This window comes from Rhineura floridana, chromosome 9 (genome assembly GCF_030035675.1).
Source record: "Rhineura floridana isolate rRhiFlo1 chromosome 9, rRhiFlo1.hap2, whole genome shotgun sequence".
Taxonomy (NCBI): Eukaryota; Metazoa; Chordata; class Lepidosauria; order Squamata; family Rhineuridae; genus Rhineura; species Rhineura floridana.
This window is the reverse complement of record NC_084488.1, coordinates 105,107,917-105,128,424: the sequence shown is the minus strand read 5'-3', so window position 1 is coordinate 105,128,424 and position 20,508 is coordinate 105,107,917. Positions and strand designations below refer to the sequence as shown.

The 20,508-nt window shown below is 44.7% G+C and overlaps 1 protein-coding gene across 2 annotated transcripts in view; it reads right to left on the bottom strand.

Moving 5' to 3' along the window:
• Positions 1–870: 870 nt before the first annotated feature.
• GPRIN3 (GPRIN family member 3) overlaps positions 871–20,508 on the bottom strand; it is a 62,523-nt gene continuing 42,885 nt past the window's right edge. For both annotated transcript variants that reach the window (XM_061583028.1, XM_061583029.1), the window contains exon 2: positions 871–11,301. In XM_061583028.1, coding sequence (XP_061439012.1) covers positions 8,825–11,185 — 2,361 coding nt within the window. In that variant the 5' untranslated portion in view covers positions 11,186–11,301 and the 3' untranslated portion in view covers positions 871–8,824. The remainder of the gene's footprint in view (positions 11,302–20,508) is intronic.

Below are 20,508 nucleotides of genomic sequence, written 5' to 3'. Positions count from 1 at the left end.
AAAGAATGGATTTTCAAATATTTTCAAAATATTTGAAAAAAAATCACATATAAGCCATGCTGATTAGATAAGGCTAGGGATGGGTGAACCTGTCAATTTCGGTTTCTCTCCATTTCTGATTTTTCTTAAATTCAGTTCTACACATTTCCATGTCTGTTTGGAAATATGTTTTTTAAAGTCCTCACTCAAGCCTATATATACTGGAATTTCTTGGAGTCAATAGAACTGAAAGGGAACTTGTGGATCATATATGGTCTAAACTCCTGATCTAAAATGCGACGTAATACTCCTACCCTGACAGGTGTCTGCCATTTCACCTAAAGCCAGGGGCTCTGATTCACAGAAAGCTGGTTGTGCTTAAATCCTATTGAAAAATATAATTAGTTAGTTGCAACTAATTTGTCCTAGCGATTTACAGTGTAATCCTTTGCATGGTACTCAGAAACAACCCCACTGAGTTCAATGGGACTTACCCCCAGCTAAGTTATACAGATGTATGAAAACTTTGGCTCATCAGATGTTGCTGAACTCCCAGCAGCCTCACCAATCATGGCCAATATGAGAGTTGTAGTTCAGCAACATCTGGAGGGCCGAAAGTTCCCTACACCCATTTTATAGGATTGCAGCCTTAACTGTGGTTTTCTTTAGATTAAGGACAAGGCATTCAGAATGTTTCTAATGTTCAGACTTTCTTTTAACCTTTAAAAGGACAGGGCTATCAATGGCTACTAGCCATGATGGCTGTGCTCTGCCACCCTAGTCAGAGGCAGCATGCTTCTGAAAACCAGTTGCCGGAAGCCTCAGGAGGGGAGAGTGTTCTTGCACTCGGGTCCTGCTTGCGGGCTTCCCCCAGGCACCTGGTTGGCCACTGTGAGAACAGGATGCTGGACTAGATGGGCCACTGGCCTGATCCAGCAGGCTCTTCTTATGTTCTTAAAACAGGTGGGTGCAATCTGACTACTTGTAGCCGCTGTATGACTCCTTAGCAAGTGGCTAGCATCTAGCTGAAGCAACATCTAGTCCTGCTGCTTTCTGAGATGCTAAAACAACAACTGAGATATCCCCAACAGCCTTCCTGAACCTGGTGCCCTCAACCCCAGCCAGCACGGCCAATGGTCAGGGGTGATCAGACCTGTGGGCCAACAGTATCTGGAGGGCATCAGGTTTGGGAAGCCTGCCTTATAACTAGGATTGACTCTGGATTTTTTTTATTGGCCCATCAGTAGCCTGGCCCATAGAAAGCAGTGTAGTTCTGCTGATCACCAATCTCCAGGCCAGGAAAAGCTGAAGCTACTGGATTTCTGAACATGTCTTCTCCTAAAGAAACTGGATTTGGGCAAGCAAAAAGAAGGGGGGGGCAACCCTGCTCCTAATATCCTTTATCTTAAGTACCTTCTACCTGGGACTAAATCCTATTGGCTCCAATGGAATTTGTTTTCAAGTTAAGGGCCTTTCAAATTACACCTTTACAACTTGCCTCTAAGTACACTGACTTGAAAACACATCCTACCGATTTCAGTGGGACATGTTTCCAAATGAGATGCTTAGAACAGCAGGTTTATAAACTAATTCTAAACATGTACGGTACCTTGACGGCCTGACATATAAAGTTACTTGGAGGAAGTTTAAGTCAGATTGGCTTGTTTTTTAAATAGATATTTTTTAAAAAAATTAGGCAAGGAACAGTCTCTTACTTAGAGAACAACCACACTTTATAAAGGAGAAGAAAATTAACAGAAGAGGACAAGATTACAGTTTAGGATCCATCTCCACATGCATGCACACAAGTGTTGGTACAAAAGGTCCAGAGTGGTTTCCATTTAGCTCTGTTCCTTTATCCTCATCCTCTTTGTGAGCAGCAGGCCTAACCATTACAAAAGACATAAGGACTTAAGAAGAGCCTGCTGGATCAGGTCAATGGCCCATCCAAGGCCAGCATCGCATTCTTACAGCAGCCAAGCAGATGCCTGTGGGTAGCTCTCAAGCAGGACCTGAGAGCAACAGCTCACTCCCCTCTTGCAGTTTCCAGCAACTGATATTCAGAAGTATACTGCCTCCAACTGTGGAGGCAGAGCATAGCCATCATGGACAATAAGAAGCTGCATTATAACATGTCAGATTTGTCCCCCCCCCCGGACCACTTGAAAATTGCTAACTGTCTTGATGGACCACTTAATCATTTTTCTGCCTGTTATAACAATCACAAAGTACTGTGCTAGATGCATGATTTTTAATTGTATTTCTATTGCACAAGAACAGAATGAAAAATCAGTATGAGTATTTAATGTGGAGATGTGTGGACCACCTGAATGAAGCTCATGGACCACGGATGGTCCACGGACAACAGTCTGGGAACCTGTGTTAGACCATTTGTCCATCCAGCCCAGTATTGGCTATCTAACAGCAGCTCTCTGGAGTTTCAGACAGAGATAATCCCATCAGCTGCTACCCTGGAGAGGGCAGAGGATGAACCTGGGATAGTCTGCATGCAAAACGTGATCCTCCTTTGAGTAATGGACCCTCCCCAAACTTCCACTGGTGAGGAGGATTATATGAAGATACAATGATGTATGTGGGACTCATTTTCCTTGTACTGCCTAGGTCAGGCATAGGGAACCTTTGGCCTTCCATTTGTTGCAGATGTACAACTCTCATATCCGTGGCCATTGGTCAAGATTGCTGGGGCTGCTGGTTGTTGTAGTTCAGCAATATCTGGAAGGCCAAAGTTTCCCCACACATGGCCTAGGTGCACTCCTTTGAAGTAGGTTTTTAAGTAGAGTCTGGAAAATCATCTGCTAAAGATGTTGTATTGTAGATCAGAGGCAGACAATGTGTTGTCCTTCAGATGTTGTGGACTGTAACTCCTGTCAGCCCCAGCCAGCATACGCAACAGCCAGGGATAATGGAAGTTGGAGTCCAAAGCATCTGAAGCATGCCATTTTGGCTATCCATTATAGATCCTGTATTGATCAGGGGGTTGGCCTCGATGACCTCAAAGGTCCCTCCTAGTCTAACTCTGATTCTGTAGTGGGGAATAGGGTTCTACTAAGCTCTATGCTGATCCCTTGTCTATGAATGGGCAACTGTGTCTGCATGTGGATGGATTCATCCCTGGTTCCCTTAGTTCAGGAGCAGGGAACCTTTGGTCCTCCAGATGTTGCTGAATTGCAACTCCCATCAGCCCTAGCAAACATGGGCAGTGGGCAGGGATAATGGGAGTGATAGCTTAGCAACATCTGCAGGGCCAAAGGTTGTCCACAGCTGCCTTAGCTGTTAATTTTGTTCCCAGTCCTGTCTGCAGGCACCTAATTATAGGTAGATATGAGTCCTAAGGAAGTACAATGGGTAAAGTCAAAAGCTAGACTGTGTAAATCTATCCAACAAGTATGCAGATAATATTTGTCCAAAATACAAAGTGAAAGCTCTGGTCTTTGAGGGTTTTTAAAAATACAACTGAATTAATTGTTTTAAGTGTGTTATGTGTTTATTTAAAGCCAACCTTTTCAAGGAGAGGTTATAGAACTGGCACTCCTTACAATAAATTATCTCTCCTATTGTCGTTATGTGTGTTTCATTGCCACCAGAACAGCCTGTTTTTCTGCAAGGTGAACAATAAAGAAAGTCTTGATCAGATGTATATCTGAGAACATTAAAAAAAACTAGCGCAGATGGCTTCAAGCCAATATGGAAAGCGGAGCTTCTAAACACTCTTTCCCCCTCACCAAAACAAAACAAAAACAGAAGGAAAAATGGCTTTACACTCATACAAGAGAGGAGGAATACATAATACATGACAATCAATGGACTAAATGATTTCATGCTTAAAAAAACGTGCAGGATACATTTCAGCCATAGTTAAGCATTTGGGGGGGAGGAAGGTGTTTCAAAAGAACTCCATGCAGGCCTCGTTCGTGTGTTACATGATTTACTGTGAATGAGCACATCACTCACACTTGGCTCCACCCCTAGTGCGAGTGAAAACAAGCAATGAAGCTTGTTGTGACTAGGAATATGCTAGAATTCTGTCCACTTCAGATTTGGTACAGAATTTTCTATTCGCTTATTCCCAATAGCTGAGGATTGGATTTTAATGTAGCGATTTTCTGTGGCTATTTTTGAAAATGGACTTTTAAAAAAAATCCACCTCTAAAATATCAGTTGTAAGAATGGTATTCGTTTTTCCTTTTAAAATAAAGATGTTTCCTTCAAAATATCAATATTTAAAAATAAAAATATTAATATTGATATTTTTAGAGTGAAAAAAACACAGTAAAAGCAGCCACTAGCAGATAGAGAACGAACTTGAATTGATGCCAGCCTTTTAGGCTAACAAAATTCTTTTGAACTGGCATCAGCCAACAGATCTCATCCCTAGTTGTGACGTGTGAATGTGGCTTCTTGGGGAGAAACAAACCTCAATCCTGCAATTTCATATCACAACAAGGCAAGCTTCAGGGCTTATTGCTCTTGCTCAGGGAAGAACAAAGAACAATCTGCTTGTTTACAGTAAGCCATAAACCTAGGGCGACTAACCTGTCACGCTCCAGATGTGGATACCAAATTCCTTAAGTCCCATCCAACATAGCCAGTGGTCAGGCATGATGGGAGCTGTAGTCAAACAACATCTGGAGGACCACAGGTTAGCCACCCCTGCCATAAACCATGGCTTACTGTGACATGTGAACCAGGTCACACGCTTAACCTGTTGAAATTAATGGGATATACAAGTGCTTAATGTTGGCAGGATTGTGGCCTATGGCATTCATTGTAAGTGATTCTATCATAGCTACTGGTTAGGAGCACAGTCATAATGATAACTATTAGGCAATGGAACAAACCACCCGTGAGGTAATGAAATCCTAGGTAGGGAAATTTGGATTTATGTCAGTTCAGTTTCACTTACTTTTTCTGGGACTCAACCAGTTCAAATCTACTGAAGTCAGGTTTAATCGGTTTGTGGACTTGGTTCTTAGGAACCTTTACAAATGTTAGCCTGCAGTTTACTAAGAGCATTCCATGTGAATTTCTATTATCCTAGTGGGGCTTTTTTATTTTGGTTTTCATTTTTCTTTAAAATACAGAAATATTTTTATGGTCAGGCAATACTGGATATTCAAGCTGTGCTAGTTACTGGGTCTATCTCTTGATCAAAGAATTCACAAGCAGGGGGCAGAGAGGCATGGGAGACTGGAACTGGATGGTCAGTTCTGGAACATGTTAATGCTAGAGTTGAAACTGACATCTTAGGTAAACTGAGGGTGAAGGGAAATCTTGGAACTGGACGGTAGAACCACGTGTCATCAGAAACTGAGAGTTGTTGCCAAAAATGGAAATTGCTATTTCCCTCTCTGTAATGTGCAATAAAATTCCCCTTGTGTCTGGACATTACAATGCTGTGCATTTCTGCATCCTCAGCAGCCCATTATGGGTAGTGGACAAATGCACAACATGATGGTAATAGAACAAGCCATAAGCTTTACTGCATGTTATGGAGGGAAATGAAAAGTTTAACACAGGGATACCATTTTAGGCAGCAACCCCACATTTCCCACCCTGAAATTTCTCTAGAATAAGCTTGTGCATGTTTGCAAAAAATCTGGTTTTTGTTCTTAAAATCCATCCTACTCTGCTGGAGCAGGTTTTTTAGAGATGCTTAAGCCCTGCACCCATCCAACCTTCAGCAAGAGTTACCATAGAACAGACATACCATTGTTCTTTCTACCCCACTTACTGACCTTGCATGCAGCTCACTAGGCTTGGGGCTTTTTGCTATCTTTGAAGTGGAAAGCCAGGTGAAGGCTGAACAGTGATCTCGATGCTGCAATTTCCCTTCATTTTTTCTTTCTTAATTTAGCCTCTAGGTCTATAAAGTGCCGATTACACAACTGGAGTTACAAAAACAATTAAAAATCCATTGAACCTTCCAGCTGAGTTGCCACCACCAATCTGCAGAAAGGGGGAATAATTTGGATTTTTTTTTAATGGCCAACATCAATAAGAGTGCAAAGGTTCTCAGAGCTGCAAACCCTATGTGAGAACTTGTTGCTTAAGCCTGACTGAATGGAACTGGTGGTACTTTAGTGGCATGGGAAGCTCCCAAAGCACGTGTGCTTCCTGTGTTGCTTTGTGGTCAATCAGGAGGAGCCGGCAATGCAGATCTTTCCCACCCTCCTGTCATCCATGCTAGTGCTGGTAGGAGCCACTGCATGGGCTTTCTCTACTGCTCTGAAACTTCTGACATTACTGGAACAGTGAAGGAAGGATGCAGCAGCAGGACCCTTGTTGCTAAGGTAATGCCAGAGGAACGCTCACATTTGTCTTTGAGTTAGGAACAATATGTTAAAAAGACAGAGACAGTGAGACTAAAATTAGCAACTATTTCAATGTTCACCTGCCCCTCCCCAACAAGTTTGTTGGGGACAATTTGTAGGAAAACACAATGCTTAAGAAATATATAACAGCATTTGCCATGTTGGTCCCTGGTGCTAGCATTCAACACCAAGGGGCGGGACACAGCTCCTAGCATGGCAGCAACTGGATGGGCATGGATTGGTACTCTTGGCACAAAGAAAACACAAATTGGGAGGAACAGGGTGGCACTCATTACCTTTGGCAAATGTTCCTTGGCTTCTCTACATCATGAATGAGAACCCTGAGGCCCTCCAGATGTTGTTGGACTAAAACTCCCATCATCCCTGACCATTGGCCAAGCTGGCTGAGACTGATGGGAGTCCAAAAAACACTTGGAGGACCATACTTGCTCCATAACATTGCTGGAGCGATGCCAAACTTGCACTGTGAGGACCCTTACTCTAGAACAATTGTGGGGAACCTATGGCCCCCCAGATGTTGCTGAACTACAACTACCATGAACCCCAGCCATTGGCCATACTTGTTATGGCTGATGGGAGTTATTAGTCCCAAACATATGGAAGGCCAAAGGTTCCCCACACTTGCTCTAGAAAATACCACAAAGCTTTATATGTACAATAAATAGAAATTAAGGGCTCTGGGTAGCAATCAGTCAATGGCTTTATGAATCACAATATAATGATTTGAACACATTTCTGCCAATAACTTCTTTTTTTAGTCAAGACAGGCAGCTGGTAGGAAGTGAACACAAAAGGTTTTGCTTCAGGGAAGCCTCCATTTCTTCCCCCTTGTAGGCTGGAAACATATGCACAAGCAAGAGACTTTTAAAAAGGCTACACGGCATACTTTAATCTTTCTAATCCTCTCTATGTTTGTGAGTCATGGAAAATCCTAATGATTTTCCCTCCACTTCTATGTGATGTGGAAGTATCACCTCAAAGATAAAAACATTGCAAAACACCAAATCACAACCAGAAGGCAATGGAAGGAAACCCATAAATTAACAAATAACAGTCAAAATCTCACATAGTTCTAAAGTTCTAAAGTTCAGTGGTACCCACTGAAATTTCTTGCAAGTTGGGTATTTTTTAAGTCCATTGTACTCCAGCTCTAAGCACCTTAACTGTGGATGGGTTGCCAGAGGTTTCCAAAGTCCTTTGGCAGCATATCACAGGCAGGCCTCTTGGCATGATGTAACTGTGTATAGATCACCTTCACCAACCTGGCATCCTCCAGATGTTTTGGACTACAACTCCCATCGGACACCAGGGCAGCAGGTTGGTGAAGGCTGGTATAGATGGTGCAGTAGTCACAGATCCCCTAAGGGCCCCTTAACATGTGAGGCAAGGGACAGATTGTCCTTGGGATTCCTCCCCTGGGTAGGCATACTCAGAGTTAAATTCTATTTGCAACCAGCTAATCTGCTTACACCTCCTTAAAAAGCACCCAAAGAAAGATCTGAAGAAGAAAAAATAGCAGCTTTCAGCATCATCCCAACCTGACCCAGGTTCTTTAAATCTATCTATATAATTTTCCCTTAGCTTGGGGATATTTCCTACATTACCACACAGTTGTTACAAGTTCTCATTACCTATGTTATGAAGATCTAGTTGTACACTGAATACTTTTTCAAAGGGTTTGACGCCTTCTGTCTGTAAAAAGCTGCCACGTGTTGTTGCAGTAAATTGGCAATTTTAAATTGTGCTTCACTTAAGTGCTTATATTGTCATTTGGCCATAGACTGGGGGCTTGTATGTAAACATAAATGCTGCATGTGTTATTTGCAGAAAATAAGACAGATAAGATGTGATGACTATTGGGAATAGGGCTGGTGCCAAGGGCCCCTGAAGGGCCACTCCTTAAGGGGAGGGTGATGGCGCTCTCGTTCCACAATCTGCAGCAGCGTTGGGTCTTGGAACCCAACCCTGCCTCGGATCATGGAGAGGGACCTCAAAGGCACCCCCCAATACTGACAGCGTGGGCTTCAATTAGCCTACCTGCATGCCCCACCGTATGCCTGCCATCACCCAAGATGGTGATGGGGACTTCCCTAAGGAGCTGATGCCCCTGACGCCATCTTGGTTCATGGCAAGCATGCGCACTATGCAAGCACTTCATTCACATAACACGAGAGGTATTGAAGGCCGTGCTGTCTGTATTGAGGGGTGGTTGCTTGGCAGCATAGGGGGTGTATAGGGGGTGTTGGGTTATGGTGCCACAGGCCCAGGGTAGGCTGGTGCCCAAGGGCCCAGTCATACCTGGCACTGGTCCTGATTGGGAATATAATATATAGTTATTACCCTGCCCCCCACCCTGCCCCAAAATTATTGTATCAGAATCTCAAGCAACAAAGCTGAGCTTCACAGCTTATCTTCTACGGATTTCTGTGAACACATAGACAAATGGCTACAAATGGATGCTCATCCTCTTCCCACCCGCCTTCCCAAATCTTTCAGTCCAACACAGAAGATGCAGCAGGGCGAACACAGCAATTTGGGCGTCGGAAATTCTGCAGCATGGACTGGAAAACATTGTGTTGCCTCCCTTTAAGTTTTCTACTTGAAGATGTATCTGAAGAAACGGATTTCCGGGTTTGGGCACTTTGAACCTTAATCAGCTTTTCATGTTCTCTAATCTGCCTCTGCAAGTGATTCTGGATGGCGATCCCCAAGAATTCCGGGTCAAGGGAAGCCCCATAAACCTCCCAGGTCATGCCTTGTTCATCCCACACAACATCCTGGACGCGCTTGGATTGCTTCAGGTGCACTTTGGCCTCCACGGCAGATTTGGCTTCTTTCTTCTTTTGGCTAAGTTTTGGCATGGGCTGAGCAGGAGCAGGGATTGCTGATAGATTGCCCTTTGGTCCCTTCCTAGTTTTGCTGTTTTTGGTTCCTAGACCAGGGGCAGAATTTCTACTCGACCCAGACTCAGATGCCAGATTCTGATTGCCAAATACTTCCACCTCTTTGTTCTCTTTTGGAAATCTATCCTGGCCTGTCTTTGCCACAACTGGAGTACGCATTGCCTGGGGCTCAGCAGCAACTCCTGCAGTATTATTCATCTCCTGTTCTTTAGGATTGAGAGGGATGGATTCTCCTTCCCCCTTTGGTTTGACATCCGTGTGGAAACTAACTGGGCCCATCTCGAAACCTCTAGAAGTCTTGATAGGCAGCTGCTCCCCATGACTACTATCATGAATGCCAGCAACGGTGCCGATGGCCTCGCCTTGTTCAGATACTCTGTGGCAGGATGGAGACGTCTGTTGGGACCCAGGGTGCTGAGGTTTGCTATTGATTCCTGGGAGAGCTGAAGACGGAGGTAGCTTGGTTTCACTGTTCACAGAGTGTTGGGGAGCCAGAGGCTGAGTACTGGCGTTGACAGTAATCTCGTTAATAGGTGTTGTCTTCAGCAAGCTTGAACTGTCTGACAGTTGCTGAGGAGCATCGCCACGATTGCTGGCCACATCTGCTCTCTGTGCTTCTGCCGCCTTGACGGATGTTTCTCGAGTACTACCAGATGCAGGTGGGCACGGACATGTTGTGTTGCCCGACAAAGCTGAACCAGCTGCAACGCGCGTGCCTACTGGGCTGCCTTGAAGTTTGACAGTCTGAGCTGCCAACCCCGTGCCTGCTCCAGCTGGTGCTTGGATATGCACTTCGGGCATGATGCCAGAAGACGGAGCTGTCTGGACCAGTGCCGTAAAGTCATTGACAACTTCCGATTGCTCCTTCCCTCCGGCTCCTGTGTAAATAATGTGCAACTGCTCTTCCTTCTGCGTTGTCTCGGAGGTCATGTTTTCCCTTAAGAAAGCAGCAAAGATACTTGGGCTGGTGGCAGCTGATTTGCTTTCCATGCTGGCTACAGCTTGGACCTCAGCGTCTTGACAAGTCCTGCCTGTAGCTTCTCCATCTGCAGGCCGTCCGTCAGGCTGCACTGTCATAGTCCCTGTGTCTTTGAACTTGGAGAGCTCTGGCCCTGCCTCCTCCATAGTCTCATCACGGCATGAAGGCTGCGGTGTACTCTCAAGGCTGGATATGGGTACCATCTCCGGCACAGCCTTTGCACCAGGATGGAAACTTGCATTCTCTGAGCCTTTCAGTTCTGTATCCAAGGAAACCTGGGCCCTCAGCCCAAGACCAGAAACAGGTTCAGATTCCTTTGCTGAGGCTGGCACTTGAGTTCTCTCAGGACAAATCCTTTCACCCACAATTTCCTTTGTCGTTGGAGCTGCGGGCTGGGCATCTGAATAAGTGGAGGGAGGAGAACTGTTGTGAGCTTTGCTCTCCATGACTCTGTCACCTCCTCTAGATGGAGAGCTTGCCTCATCAACTGCACTATGAAGTTGCCCTCCAGTATCACTTTGCACAGTTTCCTTGACTCCCTGGGTAGCAGGCACCTTGACTGCAGCGGGCGCTGAATAATGCCCTTCTGCTGGATCTTGGCCTTTAGTACTGGATCTATCGCTGCCTTCCTGCTCAGAGTCATTTCCCAGCTCCAGAGTTGCTAGGTAGCCTTTTTTGGATGGGCTGGGGCTAAAAAACCCAGGAGAAAACATTCTTGGTTGGCTAGTGTCATACCCACAATGCCGTTCACCCCTTGGAACATCAGCTTCTGCTGTGCAATTCACTTCAAGCAAGCGATCTCCAGTGGGTTGCATCTTGCCAGTAAAAGGAAATCCATTACTATTCCTGTCTATGCTTGCTTGCTTGCACTGGTGTTTTGGGGATGGCAGGTCTTTTAGGCCATTTTCTTCCTCGGAAGCTTTGACCAATGAAAGCTTGGCAGACCTCAGAGGATCTGGTACAGTCCCCATGGAAATGAGATACGTTGCAAGCTTGCCGTCAGCTTCACCCAGCGTCTGTCAGTCTCGCTGAAAAGAGCTTACGTGGATCAAGGTACAGGTACAGGAGACTTCTCCTCACAACTGGTCTGTTAAAGAAGAAGATACAGAAATGTATTAATACAGCCAGATAAAAAGCAATGAAAATATCCACCATAGGTTCTAAACCAAAGCATGTTTAAAATGGGTTTGCAAGGAGTGTTCCCTGTGGACTATATCGGCCTACCAGGGGTTTCCTTCCTCCTTGCACACCCAGCGGCTGCCTCTAGGCAGCGTCCTATCTGTGAGCAAAGTGGGGGATGCATTTCCAGGAAGAGACAGGCCTTATGGGCCAGATCTTGCCTACCACTTCTTTGCAGAAGATTTATTTTACATGGATACATCACTGTGTTGTTTTTAAGTAAATCTCCTGTGGCTACTCAATCTTCTGTGGTGAAACAGATGCCACTATGGTGGGAAAAGGGCACCAGTTATCAATAGAAGGACTTCCTCTGGTTGTCTCTCTGTTTCACCAAGTGGATGACTCTTTGTCTGAAGAATTACCTTGCAAAAATTGGGTAGACGTGGTCTTATAAAAAAGTAAATGAGACTTAGGCTGGGTCTACACATAATTTTATGCATACCATAGTTATCCCCCCAATAACCTGAATTTGTGAAACTGATATATTGTCATCATCATTCAGGATGCATTATTGCCTGCTATCCTGTTGAGCAACTGCCCTGGAATGGAAGCCAAGTGGGGAAGATAAGCATGTCATAAGTGGGCTATTACCAACCATGTGATGGTGCACCAACTTAGCCTCAAATGTCTTGCTCCTCTGTTGATATTTTCGTATGCAACCTCCCCATCTCTGCTTCTCATTGTCAATCCTCAAACTCACCCCACCTCTACTTCAGTCTTCTCTGTGAGCTGCTACTCTGGACAGGACTGAGGCCTGTCTAGTTCCAAGTGGATTGTCAGTGCTAACCAGATATAATTAGTAACACTGTTGCAAAAAAGAAAAAAGCTTTGTTTAGACCAGTGGTTCTCAAACTTTTTTGGTTCGCGGCACACTGTAAAACATAACAATTTTCTGGCGCACTTCGTATACAAAATTAAAAACATAATGTATTTTAAACTATGAATAAAAATAACTTAAACTACAGAAAACTATTACTTACCCTGTACAAATGGGTTTCTTCTCATTTTTAAAATATACTATCATAATATTTGAGGCACACCTAGCCACCTCTTAGGGCACACCAGTGTGCCTGGGCGCACCGTTTGAGAATCACTGGTTTAGACAGTTGGTGGTGCCATGTAACGCAGAATGAGCTAGATGAACCAATGGTCTGCTCAGTATAAGGCAGCTTCTGATGATCTTAATGTCTACTGTGTACAGTTCTGGTCGCCTCATCTCAAAAAGGATATTATAGAGTTGGAAAAGGTTCAGAAGAGGGCAACCAGAATGATCAAGGGGATGGAGTGACTCCCTTACGAGGAAAGGTTGCAGCATTTGGGGCTTTTTAGTTTAGAGAAAAGGCGGGTCAGAGGAGACATGATAGAAGTGTATAAAATTATGCATGGCATTGAGAAAGTGGATAGAGAAAAGTTCTTCTCCCTCTCTCATAATACTAGAACTCGTGGACATTCAAAGAAGCTGAATGTTGGAAGATTCAGGACAGACAAAAGGAAGTACTTCTTTACTCAGTGCATAGTTAAACTATGGAATTTGCTCCCACAAGATGCAGTAATGGCCACTAGCTTGGATGGCTTTAAAAGAAGATTAGACAAATTCATGGAGGACAGGGCTATCAATGGCTACTAGCCGTGATGGCTGTGCTCTGCCACCCTAGTCAGAGGCAATATGTTTCTGAAAACCAGTTGCCGGAAGCCTCAGGAGGGGAGAGTGTTCTTGCACTCGGGTCCTGCTTGTGGGCTTCCCCCAGGCACCTGGTTGGCCACTGTGAGAACAGGATGCTGGACTAGATGGGCCACTGGCCTGATCCAGCAGGCTCTTCTTATGTTCTTATGTACGCAAGGCCTTTATTCTGCTCCACAGCAGCACAGAAACAGACAATGCTGCAATGGCCAAATCACATCTGCTGTGTGTTTACAGCCTCATCTGGAACTGCTAGCTCATACAACTGGTGCTTCTATGTGATCCCTTTAGTGGCTGTGTGTGCCGCTGGAGTCAATTGCAGGCACACTTGCTGACTGTCTGAACAGAGCCAAAGTTACTCCTGTTTTGGTGGAATACTGGATGCTGCCCAGGCAAAGGAATTGTCCCCAAAGAGCATGAAAATGAAAGGGACAGAGCAATACTAACATTGTTGCACATTATTAATTCTCAAACTTTAAATCACTCAGTAATACTAACAACAAAAATATATCACTATAGCTTTGTGATCTTTTCCCTTAAACAACAGACAAACTTGGCAAGCATATCAGAAACTGCTTTTGCAGAATTTTATTTTTGTGGGACTGGATCAAGATGGTGGGCTATGAATGGCTACCAGACATTTAGCCTCTGAATACCAGTTGCTGGGAATCACAAATGGGGAGAGGGCTACTGCATTCATGTTCTGTTTCTGGGCTTTCCATAAGCATCTGGTTGGCCACTGTAAGAACAGGATGCTGGACTAGAAGGGCCTTTGGCCTGACCCAGCAGGGCTCTTCTTAAGTTCTTAGATGTCCACAGCATCCTTAGTTGTGTGCTTCCTTGGATCCTGGCTATGATCCTGTGATAAGCCTGTGTAATGTGACCCAGGAAGCTGAATACAAGTCCAGTGGGCACATAGGACAGTCTACCTTGGATTAGCTAAACGGGATTGCCAAAACAGGTGGGGTGTCAACCACATGGCAAACCTCCCATGCATGATTAGTGGGTTTGCATCCAGTTTCCTGGGTCACAGATGGTGCAAGAAAAGCAACAAAGAGGCTTGTGGCACCTTTACGAATAACACATTTGTTGTGGCATTAACTGTTGTGGACTACAATGCATTTTACCAGATTCACATGGTTTGGGGCAGAACAGTAAATAGTGAAGGCAGAAGGCCTGCCCTGTCCCCACGATTGTCAAAGGATAAGGAATAAATGATAGCTTGGATAAGCACAAATTGCTCTCACAACTTTTTCTGGGCCAAAAAGAGTTATTTTCCTCCCACTCAGCTATCACTCCCCCCCCCCATTTTAATCTAGCATCTGGGAGAGGAAGAAGTACTGTGCCCCCAATATGACAGCTTGTAGCTTTTCTGCATTCCTGTAGGATTGTGGCATATACGTCACTTTTAATCATAATATTAGTATCTGGTGCTACTGAGGCTCTCATGACTATTAAGTACCTTCGAACTAGCAATATGCTAAGAACAGAAAATGGATTAAGAGCACAAGAAGAGCCCTGCTGGATCAGTCCAAAAGCCTATCCAGTCCCATATCCTGCTTTTATAGTGGCCAACCAGTTGCCTCTTGGAAGTCCACAAGTAGGACATGAGCACAACAACACTCTCCCCACTTGTGTTCCCCAGCATGGCATTCAACCTCCGATAATGGAGGTAGTACACAACCATCATGACTAATAGACTAGTATAGCCTCATCTTCCATGAATTTGTCTAATCCCCTTTTAAAGCCATCCAACATATCATACAGAAAGCGGGATTGGACCAAGATGAAGGAGGTGTGAAAATTGGAGGGAGAAATATCAATAATTTAAGATATGCAGACGATACCATACTACTAGCAGAAACCAGTAATGATTTGAAACGAATGCTGATGAAAGTTCAAGAGGAAAGCACAAAAGCAGGACTACAGCTGAACGTCAAAAAGACTAAAGTAATGACAACAGAAGATTTATGGAACTTTACAGCGGACAACCTGGACACTGAACTTGTCAAGGATTATCAATACCTCAGCACAGTCATTAATCAAAATGGAGACAATAGTCAAGAAATCAGAAGAAGGCTAGGACTGGGGAGGGCAGCTATGAGAGAACCAGAAAAGGTCCTCAAATGCAAAGATGTGTCATTGAACACTAAAGTCAGGATCATTCAGACCATGGTATTCCCAATCTCTATGTATGGATGTGAAAGTTGGACAGTGAAAAAAGGGGATTACAGAAAAATCAACTCATTCAAATGTGGTGTTGGAGGAGAGCTTTGCAGATACCATGGACTGCGAAAAAGAAAAATAATTGGGTGTTAGAACAAATTAAACCAGAACTATCACTAGAAGCTAAAATGATGAAACAGGTTATCATACTTTGGACACATAATGAGAAGTCATGATTCACTAGAAAAGACAATAATGCTGGGAAAAACAGAAGGGAGTAGAAAAAGAAGAAGGCCAAACAAGAGGTGGGTTGATTCCATAAAGGAAGCCACAGACCTGAACTTACAAGATCTGAACAGGGTGGTTCACGACAGATGCTATTGGAGGTCACTGATTCATAGGGTCGCCATAAGTCATAATCTATTTGAAGGCACATAACAAAAAAGGTTGGTGGCCATCACTGCCTCTTGTGGAAGCAAATTCCATATTTTAACAATATACTCTGTAAAGATGTACTTGTTTTGTCTGTCCTAAATTTTCCAGCATTCAGCTCCACTGGATGTTCCCGAGTTATAAGAGAGGGAGAAAAGTTTTTCTTTGTCCACTGTCTCCACACTATGCATAATTTTATATACCTCTACTATGTCTCCTCTTACTCGCCTTCTGTAAAGGTCTAATACAGCTTTTGCCAACCTGGTGCCCTCCAGATGATTTGAACTACAACTCCCATCAGCCCTAGGCAGCATGTAGGACATTTCCAAGAGAGCTCCGCCAACATTCTCCTCTGGGGTTATTATTTGGTAATAATGCTTCTGGGAAGAAACTCAAGTATTATAACATTAATACGGCTCACATCCAAGTTTGGAAGGTTTAGCCAATCGTGTCATCCGCTGTCAGCAACCCACTATCTCTGCCAAGACTGATTTTGATAAAATGCAGAGAGAAACAGCTACACAGCTTGGGAGCCTTGCATGTGCAGAAATGGAACGGGAGGAGAATGGACATCCAAAGCCAATAAGGCAATGTGGAGCAGATCACATTAACAAGCTATGTTTCAGAACGCTATAAAGTATACCTTGCTAGAATGTCCACATCAAATACAATCTTAAGGGCCTGGATTAAATATACTTGCTTCTTGGTTACTACTAAAATATTGCTTCCCTTCCCTTCATCGTGGGAAGCCTTCCAAGGCTGTCCTGTGGAGTGCATCGCGGCCCAGAAAATAAATGCCTGAGCACTCACCCCTCCTCCCAAAAGTAATTAATTGCTCCCTGGACTGTGTGTGTGTCATCCCTGTTACTTCATATTAAGTAGTTTGTCTTAGGGCAGGGTTAGCTATCAAGGTGACCTCCAGGTGTTGTTGAACTCTGACCCCCATCAGCCTCAGCCAGCGCAGCCAATGGCCAGGGATGGTAGGAACGGTACGCCAACATCTAGAGGGCACCACATTGGCTGTTTTAGGACAACCCAGATAGCAGCTTCCCAGATTCTTAGATTGGCACCTGGAGATCAACTGGGAACGTAGAAATGGAAGAGCGCAAGGTGGCTACTTTCTTACCTGTAGCTACTCATGGAACTGCTGTGCCACTCACGTGTTTGGCCCATGCTGGTCTTGCTGTCTCTTACGCCTGGAACTGTCTCCCAGAATGGCTCCATGATACCAGCTCTTCACCTTCCTTTCAATACCCCCCCTCTGTCAAGCCTTTGGCACAACCCCTGTATCCTCATGCCCTACTACTAATTAAACCTAAGCATTTGAAGTTGTCACTGAAAGAATAACATATTCTTTCCACTTCCTTGGTTCATCCAATACCTGCTGTCTAATTATTTGCATGCACAATGGTTCTTGGGTTCTTGGGGTAGTTTAGTTTTTTCACAAGAGAGAGCACATAATTTCTCTCTCAACACCTCTCTCACAAATTTATATAAACCTCACTTTTCAAAAGGGGGAAATAAAGTGGAAAGTGGAAAAAATGATTCGACTTCACCCCACCTAGTAGAAGCGTGTACAACTGATACAGAGGCTGTGTTCACATGTCACACTAAACCATGGTTTATCATGATGTGCAGAAGCAGGAATGAGCTGCAACAAACCTTGGAGTTGTGCACTTTGCTTCCCCCCCCATACAGTTAGGAGGGGGAGTTAGTAAGCTTTTGTTTAAGCACTGTTACACAGTTTGGACTGATAACATGTCGTTAACATTTAACTATGGTTAATTTAAAACAGAGGGCAATGTAATGTCCTCCAGATATTATTGGACTCCAATTCCCATTGGCCCCAGCAAGCATGGCCAGTAGTCAGGAATGATGGCAGCTGTAGTCCAACAACATCTGGAGGGCACCAGGGTCCAATATCACCTGTAGCACACTGGCTATCCCTGGTGTTAAACTATGTTGGCTACCCTGATTTTAAACAAGCCAACTTTAAACCACTGGTTCTGAAGCTGGCTTGTTTAAACCAAATGTGGTTAATACTGACCACAGCTGCAGGCCCAAGCAACCATGGTCTAGTATAGCCTTGTCCAGCCTGCTGCCCTTCAGATGATTCAGACTACAACTCTCATCAGCCCCAACCAGCACAACTGGAGGGCACCAGGTTAAGGAAGGCTAGTCTAACATAATGTTGAATGTAGTATGACACAAATATCTGGATCTTCATAGAGGATACTGCAAAAAAAAAAAGTCCTTTTGTTGAAGCAACTTCACCTATAGTCTTAGGCAACTTTATTCTTCTTCTGGTGGCTAAGCATTAAACACCTCAGGTGTGATGTTTCACTTCCTAATATTTTTTTTTACCATAATGTTGAATACAGCCATATATTTGGGTCTCCAGAGAAGATACTGCAAAAACAAGGGGGGGGGAGGAAAAGGGCGGGTGGGGGGGAGGAAGAGCCCAATGAGCAACATTACACCATGACAAACAGGGGCATAAGCAAGGTGGGGGTCGGGTAACAAAACAAAATGAAATCAAAACACTTATTCCCAGAGGAATTGCTAAATTGAATACACACAGTGTTTATAGCCTGCTGCAGTAATCAGAGGTTTAGTTTTCTTAGAAGGACTGCTGAAGACTGTTTCTTTGAATAGCTGAATTAAAGCACCAAGACTCCCTTAGCATCACAAAAAGCAAGCACATTCTCATACAGTAGGGCCTCACTCATAGGCGGGTTACGTTCCAGACACCCGCTGAAAAGCGAAACCCGCCAAAAAGCGGAACTCCGTCAATAAAATGTGCCCAACGCCTGAAAAACGCCGTAAAAGCAGAACAAGCGCTGTATGAGTGGGGCCTTACTCTAATTGAAAGCCGCTGTATTAGCGGAATGCCAAAAAGTGTGTCCCTACTGTACCTGTTTATGTCCTGCCCTCTTTATTCAAAAGAATGACTGGGCAGGATCATCTGCCAGCAAATAAATGGACAATTTCTTATCACACGGACTCAAAAAATGTAGGGGCGTCACTACTGGGGTGCGGAGGGTGCAGACCGCACCCGGGTGACACCCTGAGGGGGGTGACACCCAGAGCCACCCCACCCCACGCCGTTGCCTGGCAAAGGAGCCGAGAAGTGCTCCGGGTTGGCACAGCCAACTCCTCCTTGGAGGCGGGCAGGCGAGACCAAAAGCAGGCGCCCGCTCGCTGGCGGTGAAGCCGGGACAGGCCTCCCACCACCAGCCTGGAGTGCGTGGTGAGTGCGTGCGCACGTGTGCAAAACCAGCCACCCCCGTCCATGCACCTGGGAGGGCGTGCACCAGAGGTCCGCCCCCCCCCGCACTCCCGCTAGTGACACCGCTGAAAAAATGTCCTTTGTTGAAGCAACTTCACCTTCAGTCTTGGACAATTTTACTTGCCTTTAAGCGTAAACACCTCAGGGCTGAGGAAAGAAAGTACTGTGATGATTTACTTCCTAGTTCACAGCTGGACTAAAACATATAAACGTCTGGGGTTTAAAATCGCAGATGTAGAAGCAGTAATATAAGAAGCACTATTTCACACTGAACCAAGAAATCAAAATCCCCCATCTTACCGCCAACATCTGAGCTGACTTGACTCACAGACATGGAGGAAACCAATGGTATTTTCTACTGGGTCAACTACTCGTTCCAAAGGTGGGCCAATCCACAAGGATTAGGAGCTATAGCTCTTACTTGTTCAATACTCACTGCTACCAGCATAGGGTTGCAGTTAACTAAGTCCTACTCAGAATAGACCCACTGAAATGAATGAACCTAAGTAACTCATGTCTAATAACTTCATTGGCCTACTTTGAGTAGGGATAGCACTGAATACCAACCATCCATACTCACAGCATTCTGGGAGTAGAAACTATTCTAGGAATCTTATAGACTGAAAAGTTTTGCTAGGTCAAAAATAAATAAATAAAACCATTCGTTTTACCAACTAAATAAATCATAATAATCTATGTCCATGACTAGCACACCAGGGAGAAGGTTCCAGGTTAGACTTCTCCCTAATATACTAGTTTTATATATGCAGGGAATTCTACAACGGAGTCGAAAGGAACTTCAAAGCACATCCAATCCAACTCCCTCTTGATGCAGGAAACCCACTGCTACCATATCCCTTTTAGGTGGCCATCCAGTCTCTGCTTAAATGCCTCTAACAAAGGAGAGTCTAATAAAGGGAAGGCCTTTAGCTCATAGAATCATAGAGTTGGAAGGGGCCCATAAGGCCATCGAGTCCAACCCCCTGCTCAATGCAGGAATCCAAGTTAAAGCATTCCCGACAGGTGGCTGTCCAGCTGCCTCTTGAAGGCCTCCAGTGTTGGAAAGCTCAGTGTTAGAGCATATGCTCTGCATGCAGAAGGTCTCAAGTTCAATTCTCAGCATCTTCAGATAGGGTTGGGAGAGTCCTCTGTCTGAAACCCTGGAGAGCTGCTGCCAGTCAGTGTAGACAATACGGAGCTAAATGGACCAACAATCTGACTCGGTATAAGGTGGAAAAGTTACTTTTTTTGAACTACAACTCCCATCAGCCCCAGTCAGCATGGCCACTGGATTGGGCTGGTGGGAGTTGTAGTTTAAAAAAGTAACTTTTAAGGTAGCTTCCTGTGTTCCTAGAGTCCACCCCCTTCTGGGGCAGCCTGTTCAAATGCTGAACAGCTTGCGCCGTCAAGAACTTCTTCCTAATGTTTAGTCGAAATCCCCTTTCTTGTCATGTCAACGCGTTGGTTCATGTCTTACCCTTTGGAGCAACAGAAAACAAATTTGGCCCATCCTCTTTGTGACAGCCCTCGGAATACCTGAACACTGC